At 39.4% G+C, this 16641-nt stretch overlaps 1 protein-coding gene across 1 annotated transcript; it reads left to right on the top strand.

Moving 5' to 3' along the window:
• The first annotated feature begins 717 nt into the window (after positions 1-717).
• On the top strand, positions 718-16016 carry nt5dc3 (5'-nucleotidase domain containing 3). Its single transcript, XM_054777208.1, has 14 exons — positions 718-1038; positions 2127-2311; positions 2508-2582; positions 2703-2758; positions 4537-4627; positions 4712-4849; positions 6980-7040; positions 7192-7294; positions 8133-8234; positions 8325-8406; positions 8480-8566; positions 11577-11717; positions 11805-11869; positions 15077-16016. The coding sequence occupies exons 1-14, from the start codon at positions 765-767 to the stop codon at positions 15315-15317; spliced, it is 1701 nt and encodes a 566-aa protein (XP_054633183.1). The 5' UTR covers positions 718-764; the 3' UTR covers positions 15318-16016.
• Positions 16017-16641: the final 625 nt, after the last annotated feature.

The raw sequence follows: 16641 nt of genomic DNA, 5'->3' as shown, positions 1-16641 counted from the left end.
GAGCAGTTGAGCACAAACAGATAACCATGGGTTAGCCCCTTCCTTACCCCGCCCGCTCCACATAAGCCCCCCTTTTCATAGCTGGCAATGCCTGTAACATGAAGTTATGACCTTTATTCTCGTAAATTTACGACTTTATTCTCGTAATAGTACGAGTTTTTTCTCTTAAATTTACGACTTTATTCTTGAAGTCTCAGATTATTTTAATACTCCGTCGTAGCAGGCATTGGCAACGGGGGATTTATGTGACCTTTGACCTTAGTCAAAGGTAATAAATAAAAAAATTTATGACTTTTATTCTCAATGATGCCCTCATACTTTGTCATAGTTATAATACATAATACATTTGATAGATTATAGCCTAAATCATCATCATTACTGACTTGTCATGAATTCAACTAATCACCCAGAGAAACTAATTACCTTTAAGCTATATTGTGTGGGAGTCCCACACAATATACACTTTGTGAGTCTTGTCCACTGTCCTGTTTATTTACAACAACCAGTGTTATAAATCTACAACATGTTTATGACTCACACCTGTCTTTGTTTTTGAGTAACTTGAAAAACGACAAATCTGGTCTTTTGGACCGTCCATTGAAGCAATTAGTGGCTGAGCAGTGGATTCTGCTTACCATCATGGCGGCCAAACCCGCGCAGGGCATATTACGGAACAAGAGATGTCTGTTCAATTCTAGTGTCCTTGTTCAGGACAGGGGGAGATTGTCATCTTCGTCTGTCAACACGCTTGAGTTTCATCAACCATGGCGTCCTTGTCAGCCCCTTTGTCGTGTCTCCTTACCCACAGGGTCTCGCTTCAGAGGGCCACACGTCTTTGTTGTCACGACCTAAAGTCTTCCCACCACAGGGTTGGTGTGTGGAAACGGAATTTCGGCGCGGTGGACCGTGGACGTGATGACCTGTTGTCACGACAAGCTAGCTCTCGTCTGACGACCGCCTACCCATCTTCATCAACTGTATCCAGCTCCCCTGAGAGCCTGTGGTCTGTGTACAATGAGACCAAAAAAAACACAGAAGGTATGCTGATTTGAAAGTTCTCTGTTTGTGTCATTTATGGTTATTAAACTCGTGTTCACAGCTGCACTGAATCATACTGAGAGCTGTCCCATGTGGAAAAGAAATTTTCAGCCACCTTCAGTTTGTTTCATATATCGCACATCTCAAAAGGCTTAAATGATTTACTCTTGAAACTGGCCACTTTTGCATTTTTTTTATGCAAGATAATTATTTATCATATATCGTTCTGATAAGTAGCCAAGTCATACAAGTTTCATTTTGTACAAATTTACTAAGGATCTTATACCTGGTTTCACTGTCTGATGCATTACATACGTACATAAGATGCATTACATACATACATAAGTTAAAAAACAAGATGCAAACGTATTATATATATATATATATATATATATATATATATATATATATATAAACTGCTCCAAAAAGGGAACATTTAATCAATCACAATGTCAATCACAAATCACACTTCTGTGAAATCAAACTGTCCACTAAGGAAGCAACACAGATTGACAATCAATTTCACATGCTGTTGTGCAAATGGTGGACAGCAAGACACCCCGATAATAATAATAATAATAATAATAATACATTTGATTTCCATTGATAAATTTTGTGTGATATTGTTGTCAGCCCATTCAACTATGTAAAGAACAAAGTATTTAATAATAATATTTCATCCATTCATATCGAGGATGTGTTATTGTAGTGTTGCCTTTATTTTTTGGAGCAGTGTATGTCTTTTGCATATAGAGTTTGTACTATTTTGGTTACCTTATTTAACTACATGGCAAGGGCAAACACATATGATCATAGGTAAAGCCTAAAGTCACAACTTCATTTTCATATGCTGTATTAGTAACGTATTTCTCTGTTTTCTCCCTTGTAGCGTACTAATGACTCCTTAATTATACAGTGTGGCCAGCAGCAATTGACAGCTCTTGCAGTTATTGTTATATACCATATACCCCCCACATATACTGTACCATACCATATACCCTGCAAAGTGCCTTGAGATAACTTGTGTTGACTTTACTCAATTGCCTCGACGACCACAATAAAAAAAATTAATATTACTCTTCTCTCAGATGTCATACCGTCTATCACCAGCACCTCTGTCAGCCCCGACACCATCTTCGCCAACAACGAGATGAGCCTCAGGGACATTGAGATCTATGGCTTCGACTACGACTACACATTGGCCTTCTACTCCAGTCACCTCCACACCCTCATCTTCAACATAGCACGGGATATCCTCATCACTAAGCACAGGGTGTGTGTGTCCCTTCTCAAACCATTGCTTCTTGGTTTTAAATGATGCATTATCCATTGTGGGTATGGTTTTAATTATTTCATCTAACATTCGGTATGTGTTACCCGCATCCTACAGGTTGACTAAATTTCTCAAGCATTCGTTTGTTATTTCCTCCTGTTGTGGGATTTAAAAAAAATGATTTTCTTCAACCTAGTATCCAGAGGGCATACGGAATTATGAGTATATCCCCAATTTTGCTGTGAGGGGACTTCACTATGATGTCCAGAAGGTAAGAACTCTTATTTTTTACAATTTATACTTAGGCAGATAAGACTCATTGAGATGAATAACCTCAATCTTTTCCGGCGGAGCACCATCCCTTTAGTGAACACTGACATTGTTGTGATAGGCACTGCTGATGAAGATTGATGCATTCCACTATATCCAGCTGGGAACCGTATACAGGTATCAGCAATATACACGCTCAGGTTAAACGCGCTTCTGAAAAATTGTTAAAAGGCCCTAAATTGAATTTATTTTCCCAACTCTTTCAATGATTGTCACTGTTTGAAAGTTAAATGTGTAATATTTTAAGTCAAGAAGCCATCTGACAAAATATTAAATATGTAAAAATATATTAAAATTATATAAATGTATATATAATATTAATACTCACTAGATGGAGAAATTGGATGCAGTGTGTGTGTAAGTGCAGTTTTTTATTAACTTGAATAAGAATTTAACTATAAATTATAATGTTGAGAATGGATTTATTTTAATAAAAAAATAAAATAAAGTGTACAAATTGTATTTGATATTCTCAGCATTCAGTGAAAACAAAGATAATAAATGACGTAGTGGATGCACAATGACTTACAGTAATTCAATGTCAGTTAATTTTTAATCGGAAAATCTTTTTTGAAATCAGGGCTCCAGAGTAACTTTTTTTTTATTTGTATTTTTTTTAGTAGGAGCACAGTGTTCCCGAACGTAAAATTTTGGGAGCACTGGCCGAAAATTTAGGGACACACACAGAAATCTTGCAAAGTAAATATTCACATATACTCTAATTTTCACTGTAGTACTGATAAATACCCTAAATATTCTCTCACCACCCTTAAATACCCTAAATATTCTCTCACCACCCTGATTCTGTCCATAGCTTCTGGAAGGCCTGTTTGTGGGCATCAATTACATCTTAAAATGAAATGATTTCAGTAGAGTTGGTGTATAACTTTGTCTGATGCTGCCACACAAAGACTTTTTGTATTTTTGTCATTCAGCTTTGCTTCTAAATGCTGATACTGCGTGTGAATGCATACGGGTGAGCTTTGATGATGTTTTTATGTCTGTGTTCAGCGCTAGTGTTCATAAATTTTTTGGTGTCAAGTTAATTCATGCTGGCACACTGCCTATCACCCACATCAAAAGATGTGAAAACTACCTCCAGGCTCTTACCATTGGTGAGTCTGTATTTATTTTGTGGGCTTTTTTTGTGCTTCAATTTGATGTTGTTGAAAGCTACTTTTCTGAGACTTTTGTTCGGTGTAGTAAGACAGAGTGTAACCTGCAGCGCTTTTATTGTGAAGGCCGGTAATCATCGTTCCTTCATGTTAAGCTTTCACATCTTTGGTGATCATCTTAAAAAGACCCTCAGATACATTGTGCTTGTATTTATTTTATACACAACACATATATAACATTACATTACATATGCAATAACTCCAATACTGCCCTCTTTTTAGACTTAAGATGGTCACAGTGGCCATTCAACCCTCGCCCTCACACACATTGGCCTGCCGTCTTCCACCTTTCTTCTTGTGGAGTTAATGTCCGCCGGCAAACTAGCTCATTTGCGCATTACTGTCAAGTACAGAGCTGAAGTGTGGAGCGAAAGTTTGTCAGCAACAAAAAATCTTAAACAACAATAAAAAAATTGGCAAATTAACTGGTCGCACATGCGTGAATAGATGAAAAATTGGCTTGCAATGTGTCAAATTTTAGTTGCAAAATGCGACCGTTTAGTCACAGTCCAGAGCCCTGTGAATATAAACAAATTATGGAACGTTTTAAAATAAACATACTTATTATTACAGAAAGCACAATAGCTATTGTTAAGACTGAATTTAATTTCCATAATGAATTTTTTATGGGAAGATCTGGTTCTAAATATGAACAAATTTATTTTCGGTGGATTTCATTCACATTGTTTAATTGATACTCATGTTCTGCACGATCCCAAGGGGTCTTCATCCAGTTCCTGACGAGGAAGTCATCGCCATGTATGAAGGCTGCCATGTCCCTCTGGAGATTATGAGTGACTTCTATGGCAAGGTAAGATCACACTCCCACATTGATTGCGTAGCTTGTGCAGACATAAAACATTTGCGTCAGCAGATATTCTTCTCTCCACTGCAGAGTTCTCACGGCCACAGCATGAAACAGTTCATGGACATCTTCTCCCTACCTGAGATGACCCTCTTATCGTGCGTCAACGACTTCTTCATGAAGCACAACATCGACTATGAGCCGGTGCATCTCTACAAAGACGTGAAGGTGAACTATCTTGATCACTTTGGTCAAATGTGCTGACATGATTGAGCCAGAGTGTGTTGACGCATACCAAACAAACTCATTCACACTACACTTGTTCCAGCTGCCTTCCTAATTTTAGCTGTTTGAGACCAATGTCTAATTATAACTCAGCAAGCATTCCTTTGGACATCTGTGGCTGTTTTCTCGTGGCTGTCAGAAACCAACATTGTGTTCATCCATCGAGGAAAGCTGCTCTTTTTTGCTGTGTGACACTAAATAATCTTTGATGGATCGCTGTCGTTAAAAGCCCTCACACACACGCCTCCAACAGACAGTGCCTCAATAACACCGCTCATGACTTTTCAAGGACACGTTTTTGATAGTTTCTTTATCCTAAATTGTAAAAAAAAAAAAAAAAAGAAAAAAAAGTGCCTACCGTGCCACCTAACCTAACCCGCCCCAGATGCACAGAAGTATTGGGACACACCTCTTAATCAATCAGTTAAGGGGTCATTCTTAATTATTCATCTTACCAAGACATTTTTGAGCAGTTTTTTGTTTCCATCTTTGCTTGGACGAGTTTGGTGTGGAATAACTTAAAGGGCCCTGACCTCTGGCCCTCTCTCAGTGACCTCTGACCTCACAAGTATCCACAGATACACTTAAAAAGGTTGTGCAAAGTTTTCCCAGTAGAGTAGCCACCTCATATTTTCTTTAATTTCTACTGTTGCTGTGAATTTCAACTGTCCCGATACTTTTGGGATGTGGCTCACCACATCACATGTGCGATTCAGCTTTCGCAACCCTTTTCGGCTTTTGGTCCAGAAATTATCCTTTAAATTTTAAATTGTTTTAAAAAAATATGATTTATATTATTATTAAAATTTGTATTATCTCATTTTTTAATTTAATTTTATTTTTTTTTCCAAAAATAGGCTGTTTTTTTTAGAAGAAAACACGTCTTCTTCACCCTAAGTCAGTGATAATTTATAAATACGTGATAATAAAGTAATAAATAATAATAATAATAATAATAAATAACTTGCTGCTAGGTGAACACAAGGTAATATATGATCGTAAGTCGTTACTGGACTTACAGCAGGCAGCGTGGATTATGTAGATGTGGCTGAGACAAAACACCTTTTCCAACACCTTTTCTAACCGCCACGACCCATTGGACTGCAGAGCAGCGGAGCCACGTGCCACCACTAACCACTTATGAGGGAGATGGCCCCACAACAGACAGAACTGCGTTTGTAGCGCTATCTTGATGACCAGGTTAAAGGCTAGACCGTGAATCCGATTCCATCCATGACATTATCGTTCATTAGTGGTGAGTACTTATACATTTTATCATTTAAAATGCGTTTAGTAAATGTGTGAGGCATATTTAGGGCTTAGACCTGGATTGTGCTTCTATGCATTGAGCTTATTAACTCCATCTGTACGAGCAATTGAAGAAAAACGGGGAGGGTTCTGGAGCTGAATCTAACCTAATAATTACAACTGTCACTTTTATAGCAAATGTTGATTAAAAATTGGAGGAGAACATCAATGTCATGCTAGCAGGGGAGCATACAGGGGGAGGAGCGAGCCGACGTAGCATACAGTGGCGGAATACAGGCTTTATAAGTGTCAGAAATAGATATTTTAATGAGAGTCTCAATTACTCGCGTTTATTTGCCTAACGGGGATCTATTGTATACCGTATCTCCCAAAAGTGAGTATACCCCTAGCGTTTCAGTGAACATTTCATGATATCTTGTCAATACTATAGAAATAAAACTTGGATATACTTTAGAGTATAGCTTTACTATTTACTGAGCGTGACAGCACACAGCCATTATTGTCTAAATATCCTAATTTACTGCAATACAAATGCTGAAATGTGAAGAGTGTATCACTTTTGTGATACTGTGTTATGGTTGCTGCTAAATGAGCAATGCTGGTGAAGAAAATCTTCACATTTCAAAAGCTCTTTATACCCTTTGGGACTGTATTATAATAACTTTCAAGTAGCTGTCGTTCAAAGTCAGCTTTTTTCATCTGTAATTTGTATTCACACATGTACTTTTGAGTTTTGCTTATGCAGCTGAATGCTAAACACAACACCACCTTTGTTATGATGTCTCTGTATTTTTTTCCTCACAGGAAGCCATCAGAGATGTTCACGTCAAGGGTATTATGTACCGAGCGGTGGAGGCAGATATTGGTAATTTTCCTCTTCTTTTTGTTTTTTTTTATAAAACATTGCACACAAAAGAGATTCAGGCACATCTGAGCCCAGACAATGGTTAAAGAAAGAACACATTGTTATTATTATTACGTACTTGAGTACACAGTATCTTTTTATTGTGTTCCAGGCAAATACATTTGCTACGGTGAGCAGAGCCATGCTGTGCTGAAGAAGTTGTCAGAGCATGGGAAGAAGATGTTCCTCATCACAAACAGCCCCTTTGACTTTGTGTAAGTCAACAAAATAACACACTAAACTATACAGGCACACTGTCCTAATACATACAGGCTGTAATTAACACAATTAACCTAATCAGGATAGCTTGTTTTCATGACAGTGTAAACCAGTGTTGAACACAGCACAGAGCAGAACTGTAACTTGAAAATCTCATGTATAAGAATGGTGCCAATAAAGGTGTCTACACGGTCTACAATAATCTGAATGAGATTAGGAATACTCCATATGTCGTTGTACGGGTGCTGAGACCTTATTTAGCTCATCAAAAAGGGCATCTTTTCCCAAAGTATTTATTTAATGGCATTAAAAATCGGAATCATGCTCAATTTTGGTTGTGAATCTTCCAAAATCCCCCCATACCAGACCTAAAATAGACTACATTAAATGAGAAATTAAACTGGAATTCTCCAACAGGAAGTAACACATTGCACATCAGGGTTGTTAATATGTGTGTTGTTCGCCTACATTGGTAACCTAAATAAAATAAACCAAACAATGGCAAATTATGCTAACTGTATGAACTGCTCGTATTACTTTACTACACTTTTTTTTTAACCACTTTTTGACTAAAGCATTTTTTTGGTTCAGTAGAGGTGGTAGAGTGAAGGGAATATAGTATTAGTGATGCTTACAGGCAACATGTCCATATAGATGCATATAAATTGTTAGTCTCTTAATATTAAAGGCCACACAATATATATGATCTACTTCCCTTATTTGCTCCTGCACGAGGCTTGTTGAACTTGATCTGCTTGCATGTCCCATTGTGGTGAAGTAAACAAGATATTATGCAGCCATAAAAAGTGACAACTCATTATTTGTCCTCCTCAGGGATCGAGGGATGAACTACATCGTAGGGAGGGACTGGAGGGACCTGTTTGATGTTGTGATAGTTCAGGCTGACAAACCGAGTTTCTTCAATGACAGGAGAAAGTAAGTGTGTCTCTGTTTGTAGAAGCCGTGGCCCAAATATGGAGTGCTTCATTATTAAAAGTGAGTAATGTTTCTTTCTGTGTGTTTTAGACCTTTCAGGCGTGTGACCGACAAAGGTGCTCTGCTGTGGGACCGAATACACAGGTTGGAAAAAGGACAGATCTACAAACAGGTGCTGGTAATAGAAATAAACATCAATGAGACATGGATGTGTGATTTTTAATAAGTGTTTTTAATCATCACAGGGAAATTTATATGAGTTCCTAAGACTGACTGGATGGAGTGGCTCCAAAGTGCTTTACTTTGGTGATCATATCTACAGCGACTTAGCAGTAAGCAGCACTCAAACACACAACCTAACACATTTTAAACTGTGCATCATTGGATTAGAATAAGATAGCATTTCAGAATCTATGCCACATCCTGTCTGAATTTGGTTATGTTAAATCGGTATTTTCTAAACTGGGAATGACATATGAAATTGGCAGAAGACGTTGTGTTGTAAGAAGAAGAGGTTGTGTTGTAGATATTAATGAAAAACATTTGACATTTTGCGCCATTCTCAAGTATCCTAGTAACATTTAGCATAATCTGCAACGCACTAACCCACTCTAAATATAGAATATACCTTACACTAGTGGTGTCACAAGAGCTCATGTCACAAGATCTCGCGAGATTAAAACGTGGCAAGATTTCTCGTTCAGAAAAACTGTCTCGTGGGCACTAGGCCTGGGACTCTAATTAATTCATTAATTAAGCACACAATAAATGGAAATGAACTCGATTTTGCCGGCCTCAATACATTGCCATGTGAATGAATGCGTGTCTGTTTTCCTCGTAAACAGGTTTTTTTATACTCTTAACTACGAAAATATTTGATTTATAAATAAGGAATCCTATTTGGCAGAAATTCATCTATCACGGTCCGGTCTGGAACCAATTAACTGCGCTGAGCGACAGAGTATGAGAAAGTATGGAATTTTAAAATCTCAAATCCCCAGGAACCCTGTGTGTGTAAGGCATGAATAATGTAGGGCTTAACTATACCTTTTGTGCCCATCAGTGTTGTTCTAAAATCATTTGTCCTTATGAAAATGCATTTACAGGCTGTCAAGTGCATGCTAAAGCAATAGGGGGCCCTATAACAACACTAGCCTGAAGCCTGAAGAAAGTCATGCATGGAAAAGACACAAACAACATCATTACTGTGCTGTGGAGGCACTCCTAAATTGCAAGTTAGCATAATATAATAATATAAATAATGTAAAGTTAATAAAGCCATGTCCGACCTGTAGGAGGCCTCTGAGAAGACCCAGGACACGTTGGTCACACTTTCTCTGTTAACTGGCCTGGGAACGCCTCGCTAGGAGGGGCTGGATGAAGTGGCCAGGGAGAGGGAGGTCTGGTTTTCCCTACTTAGGCTGCTACCCCCGCAACTCGGCCTCGGGTAAGCGGTAGAGGATGAATGGATGGAGTCAACAAAGCAATAAATTCAAAATAATATGCCCCCCTAAAATAGACAACATTTTTATAAAGATGTATGTATTTTAAAATAACTTAAAAACTTATTTGTGATTTTATTTTTTGTGCTGGCATCACTTTGTGACAATTCAATTAAAGATAATAAATGTATCTGTATTAACTACGTGACCAATGACAGTCCAGCCATTGTGGCTTAAAAAAAAAAACGAGATTTTTGCGGCAGCAGAGCTCAGAGCCACTTGGGGGCGTACTTGCACAATATCTGTGGATTGTTATGATGCTATGCTCTAGTCTTATCATATTTTTTGTTTGAAAACTGCAGTTTTCCATATTCAAAGACATACTGTACAGTGGTGGAGTGTTGTGAGAGAGAACAGGAAGACCAGCGAAGTAGTGCTGCGTTGGTTTGTTGGATGTCGAGCACTTTAATGAGGGTCCCCTGGCATATACTGCATACAGTATGTACATGTAATTTACAGCCACTTTAATGAGAATCCCCAGGCATATATACAGCATACACAGTATACACAATTTACCGCCATTATTGTCATTGCAGCTTATCTAAACGTGCAGCCTGGCGAGTGGCCATCAGCCGTCTTTGAGCCTAAAGTGGCCATCATTAGTTTTTCAGCAACAACAGCATCATTAATATGCGAACGAGCGTCTGATCAGCTGTAAGTGATGTTAATGAAAGGCAGAGTTAACATCTCTGGCACAATGCCTTGCCTGGTGGCTGGTGGCCAGCTGTCAAGCATGTTGCCTGGCTTATTTAGGAAGATGGAGCATCGTGTGTGTCTGCGTGTGTGTAGTGTACACCGACGACAGGTCTCTGTTCTGAATGTATGGAGTGGGTTTGTGCTTCGGTCATTACTGCTAGTTTCTTAACATCACCAAATTCCTGGAGAGATGCAGAAAAAAATGTTCCTTTCCAACTTTTTTTGCAGGTTTATCAGCGCTTGTTGTGATCTTTTTTTCAGTATTTTTCACTCTTGCACGATGCAAGTTTTAGGTTCTTATATTTTTAAAACATGGATATTCCTTTGTCAAATTAGACAAGCTCTTTTGTCTTATAATTTGTTAACAGTGCAATCATAAATCATGTTAGAATCCATCCATCCATCGTCTATGCTGCTTATCCTCACGAGGGTCGCGTGTATGCTGGAACCTATCCCAGCTGACTTTGGGTGAGAGGCAGGATACACCCTGGACTGGTTGCCAGCCAATCGCAGGGCACATAAAGACAAACAACTCTCACATTCATACCTATGGACAATTTAGAGTTGCCAGTTAACCTAACATGCATGTTTTTTCTTGGAATGTGGGAGGAAACCGGAGTACCCGGAGAAAACCCACGCAAGGGGAGAACATGCAAACTCCACACAGATGGAGATTCGAACAACGGAGATTCGAACCCAGATCTTCCCGACCTCCTGACTGTGGCTAGCATACCACCGTGCGGCCTTGTGTTAGATGTCATTGCAAAAATCAATAAATCAATGAAATGCTGGTTAATACATCACAGTACATAACAGCAATGCAGACACCATGCAGATAAACCCACTAGTGGCTGTGAGCATAAATGAGTAGAGCAAAAAGTTAATACATTTGCATAATTATTGTTTTTGGTTCTGAATTACTGCATTATCGGTCAACCGTGGGTGCAAGAATGTAACAGGAAAAAGTTTTGCTCTTGAAGTTGTGAGTGAAACTATGCTAATCAAAATGCAGCAAATAATTATATGGACAATATAGCAGGGTACAGTACACTGTGCATATACTTTTTCTACCACACACAGATATCGCCACGCTATTATAGATAAACCCTCATACATTCTTTAAGGCTTGTCTCGTCCTCATCAGGATCTAACCCTGAAGCACGGCTGGAGGACAGGAGCCATCATCCCCGAGCTGAGGAAGGAAATCAAGATCATGAACACAGAGCAGTATGCGCACATGATGAGCTGGATGCAGGCGCTGACTGGCCTCATTGAACAGATGCAGGTCAGCAGATGTCACTTTGAATCCGTGTGCCATGTTTATATCTTCCGTTTACATCCGGTACATTTTCTGCTCTCTGCGAACACATAGGTATACAGAGATGCTGCCTCTCAAGCTGTGGTGGAGGAGTGGATACGAGAGCGAGAAGCCATGAGGTAACTGTTTTATTGCCTCCGTCCGATTGGGTTTGTTTGTTAGAATGAAAAAGTTCATTTGTTTTCAGTTCAGACTAAGAGACCATTTAAAGGCTCAGGAAGACTTTGTAGTTCATTTACTGGTTAGTGTGCAACACCAGTACAATACTGTATAATAATAAACCTTTTTACAATATTCACATTATTCATGTTAGATGAGATACAGTCGTCCCTCGCTTATCGCGATTAATAGGTTCCAGCGTTGACCGCAATAGGGGAATTTCCGCAAAGTAGGATTCAATATTAATACATTTCATATTTTCGTGGTTAGAAAGTAGAAAACCTGTTTATGACCTTCTAAAAACAGTTTTTAACATTATTGGAGCCCTGTAGACATTAAATAACACCCCTATAGTCATCTGTATACTCATATTACCTAATATAGTAGACATGATAAGCAATAATAACACGTAACTCACCGTTGGCATTGGGAAAGTTCCTTGTTTTAGTATCTTGAATGTAATGTGGGTCAATCGCATGGCATGAAAGAAAGATGAGATCATCCATGAGATCATCCATCCTCACTATGACGTTTGTCACTTGATTGATATACAGGACAGCCAATCTAACATTAATCTGCCATACATAGACATACACTTCGGAAATACTGCTAGCTTTGTGTGCACCGCTTATGCGCAGGCTACGGGATCTCTGAAGTGACAGAAGAGATGGCCGCCGCCGCCGCTTTAACCATAGCAATCTACCAAGCTAACTAATCAGCCTCCGATAATTTAATTTATTTATACTAAACTTAAGAATAGGTTTGAAACTGAGTGGGGAAGAAGGACAAAGTAAAAAGCCAAAAACATACCACTTCCACACGGAATGGGAGGAGAACTTTTTTTCACTATGTCATGTCGGACTCATCCATGGCTGACTTAATGCAGGTAATATCTCATCAAGATTCAAGAGATTCAAGATTCAAGAGAGTTTTATTGTCATGTGCATGGTAAAACAGCAGTTATACCATGCAATGAAAATCTTATTCTGTTCATTCTCCCAAGAAAAGAAAGAAAACAAATGAAAGAATAAGAACATAAGAAACATAAACACATAAACATATATACCAATAAATTAAGCAACAACAACAGACGAGACATTAATACAAGTAAATAATACAAATAAATAAATAAATAAAGTGCTATGAGTGTGTGCGTGTGTTGCGTGCGGCGTGTGCGAGTGCTTCGTTGAGGAGCCTGATGGCCTGTGGGTAAAAACTGTTTGCCAGCCTTGTGGTCCTGGACTTCAAACTCCTGTAGCGTCTGCCTGACGGTAGGAGTGTGAATAGTGAGTGTTGTGGATGTGTGCTGTCCTTGATGAGGTTGTGTGTTCTGCGTAGGACTCTAGATGTATAAATGTCTTGCAGTGTGGGGAGGGCTGCCCCAACAATGTTCTGTGAGGTCTTGATCACCCGCTGGAGTGCCTTCCTATCACGTGTTGTACAGTTACCGTACCAAACAGTGATGGAGGCGGTAAGGACACTTTCGATAGTGCATCTGTAGAAGCAACTCAGGATTGTGGTGGACATGCCAAATTTCCTCAGTCTTCTCAGGAAGTACAGTCTCCTTTGGGACTTCTTCAGAATTTGTTGGGTGTTGTGAGACCAGGTGAGGTCCTCGCTGATGTGTGTGCCAAGGAACTTGAAGGTTTTCACCCTCTCCACCTCAGTCTCATCAATAAACAGGGGTCTATGCGGCTCCTTTTCCCTTGTTCTTGGGTCGATGATCATCTCTTTAGTCTTATCTGTATTGAGAAGGAGATTGTTATCACGACACCAAGCTATGAGGTCCGCCACCTCTCTTCTGTATGATGTTTCAACACCACCAGTGATCAGTCCGATGACTGTAGTGTCATCTGCAAATTTAATGATGCTGGTGTTGTTCTGGGAGGCCACGCAATCGTAGGTGAAGAGCGTGTAGAGGAGTGGACTCAGCACACACCCCTGTGGGGTCCCAGTGCTCACAATTCTTGAGCTGGATGTGCGGTTGTGGACTCTGACTGACTGGGGCCTGCCTGTGAGAAAGTTAAACACCCAGTTACAGAGGGAGGGAGACAGGCCAAGTGTGAGGAGCTTATCTGTGAGTTTGTGGGGGCTGACTGTATTGAATGCAGAGCTATAGTCTATAAATAGCATTCTGACGTATGTGTCCTGGCCCTGTAGGTGAGAAAGGGCTGTGTGGATGGCAGTGTTGACTGCATCATCCGTGGACCGGTTCTGGCGATATGCAAACTGTAGAGGGTCCACGGTTGCCGCCGGGATGCTCTTTTTGATGTGGGTCATGACTAATCTTTCAAAGCACTTCATAACAATAGGAGTGAGTGCTATAGGGCGATAGTCATTCAAGCAGGTCACGTTGCGTCAATGTAACATTACTGTACGCCTAGTTGTGACCAGAATACTACATGACTTGTCTTTCAATATTTTTTGAATAATAAAATGAATGAAATTTGAATCACATTGTAGCAAAGGCTGACTGTACTGACTTTAGGGTTTTCAAATAATATGCACATTTAATTAAATGGTACGTATTCTTGGCCTAAATTAAGCATTTTCAAGGATAAAAATGGCACAATGGCAACAATAGTCACTACAGGAAGTACGCTGAGGGAACACTCCCAATGCTAACATGTGAGTCTACCCTATGTCTTCAATGTCTTATTTTCTGTAATTAAGTGTACTGTATTGGGTAATACAGGTGCAAGGGTGACTTTAGGGGTGTTATTTCATGTCTAGAGGGCTCTAATAATCTTAAAAACATATTTAGAATGTTGTAAACCAGTTTTCTATGCTGTACGAAATATTCCATTTATAAAGAAGGAATCCTAATTCATGGAAATTCACTAGTCACGGTAGGGTCTGGAACCAATTAACCGCAATAAATGAGGAAATACTGTACTGCACAATAATACATGTATATAGTGGTGATGTTATTTATAGACCTGGAAGCGAGAGCACCTACTATAGGAAGAGAGTGACATATTAATATTGACACAAAAAACGGTTTCACTGTGACTCAAATGGCAAGTGTCCTCACATGCAACATTGAATTGTGTAATTTTTGGGTAGTAATCCTACTAAGAACCCAACCAAAAGATGCTGTTTTGATTGATTTTTTTGTTTTCAAGCCAATCCCTTTCCCTTGACCTGATGTGTTCTTCCTCCACCAGGCCGCACACCAAGGACATGTTCAACCCTCAGTTTGGGAGTCTCTTCCGCACCTACCACAACCCCACCTACTTCTCACGGCGCCTGTCGCGCTTCGCCGACATCTATATGGCGTCCATCAGCTGCCTACTCAACTACGACTTCCAGCACACTTTTTTCCCCAGACGCACTCCCCTGCAGCACGAGTCTTCCATCTGTCCCGGACGAGCTCCGTCTGGGCCGGACCGCTCCGCTAGCAGCTAAGAAGGTTCAAGTAAGAAATCCAGGCACAGATTCCATTATGTCCATGCAGAGGTAGTGCATTCAAGAAAATGCATGATCTTGTAGTTACTTGGCAACCATGTCATGACGTTGAATTTATTGCATTTATTGTTTTAGGTGCAAGACAATCAACAAGTGCATTGTAAATTGACAGAATGTAAGAACTGCACTGATTGTTGTTACTGATTGTTGTTACTGATTGTTGTGTGTGTGTGTGTGTGTGTGTGTGTGTGTGTGTGTGTGTGTGCTTCTAAAATGGGCTTTATTAAGGAAAGCTGCAGTTGCACATTCTTAACGATAGGGGGTGCAACACATGAACTCATGCTAGTGTTTCTATTTTCTGCCGAAAGGGCATTCTTATCTATTCATATGTGACATTTACATTATAAACAGCCTTAACTTTTAATAGTGTAATGATGCTATATGTATTAGTAAGTCAGTGCCATGTGGTCCATATTTTGTCAGTAAGCAATGCACCTTGATGTACAGTACTGTGTTACTGACTACATTTCATGTAGCTGAATAACTGAACACCAACGCTATGATGACCTGTGGAGGCAGCATAAATGAGGTTTGTCGTCATGAAAGTTTACTTTTGACAAAAAGTATTTTAATTATATGTTATGTAAACATGCTGGAATTTATTTTTAAGTATTTGGGGGGGAATAAAGGGAAGGGATTCTCAAGGTTTTTGTTTGTGCTACTGTAGCTTTACTGTAGTTTTTAGTTCTTATATGATTAAAACTTGAACATTTCAATGTTACTTTTCAGCAAGCTCTATGTGTCTTTTTTATAATCTGAACTATTTCATCAGAAATGATATTAGAATAACGTTGTGTAGCCCAAATGCCAAAGCAGTGAATGAATTGAGGATGATAATGCTGGTTAATACATCACAACATATTGTACCAGTCCCTGCACCGTGTGCAGATAAGCCCCCTAATGGCTGTGAGTAGAAATTACACAAGCACAATCCAATTGGATACCTATGTGTGTTTGCAAATCTGAAGTATTTCCATTTTTCCCAAAGTGTGAAGGCATGCTGATAAGTCAACAGTGGTGACCCTGAACACAATAGCATGTTGTAGGGATGGCTCTCAGTTTCCACTCAGTGAACTACCGTAATGACATTTGTGCTTGTCAAAGATACGTTCCCCACTTTCCAATTTACATTTTGGCTGCAGGTTTATGAGTTTTTTTTTTTTTTAAATCCCCCTTCAAATCCTGTTAGGATCCAATTTATTGTAATGCATCTATCAGGCAGATGCACCATGGAGAAAAGCTTGGATCACAAATGATAAGATCA

Source organism: Dunckerocampus dactyliophorus, chromosome 5, assembly GCF_027744805.1.
Source record: "Dunckerocampus dactyliophorus isolate RoL2022-P2 chromosome 5, RoL_Ddac_1.1, whole genome shotgun sequence".
Classification (NCBI taxonomy): domain Eukaryota; kingdom Metazoa; phylum Chordata; class Actinopteri; order Syngnathiformes; family Syngnathidae; genus Dunckerocampus; species Dunckerocampus dactyliophorus.
Note: the sequence above shows the minus strand (reverse complement) of the source record. Positions and strands in the feature narration are given on the sequence as shown.

Coding starts and splice junctions, on each gene's coding strand:
- nt5dc3 (XM_054777208.1), top strand. CDS start 765: ATGGCGTCCTTGTCAGCCCCTTTGTCGTGTCTCCTTACCCACAGGGTC. Junction 2,583..2,702: donor TTCACTATGATGTCCAGAAG/GTAAGAACTCTT, acceptor TTGTTGTGATAG/GCACTGCTGATGAAGATTGA. Junction 4,850..6,979: donor ATCTCTACAAAGACGTGAAG/GTGAACTATCTT, acceptor TTTTCCTCACAG/GAAGCCATCAGAGATGTTCA.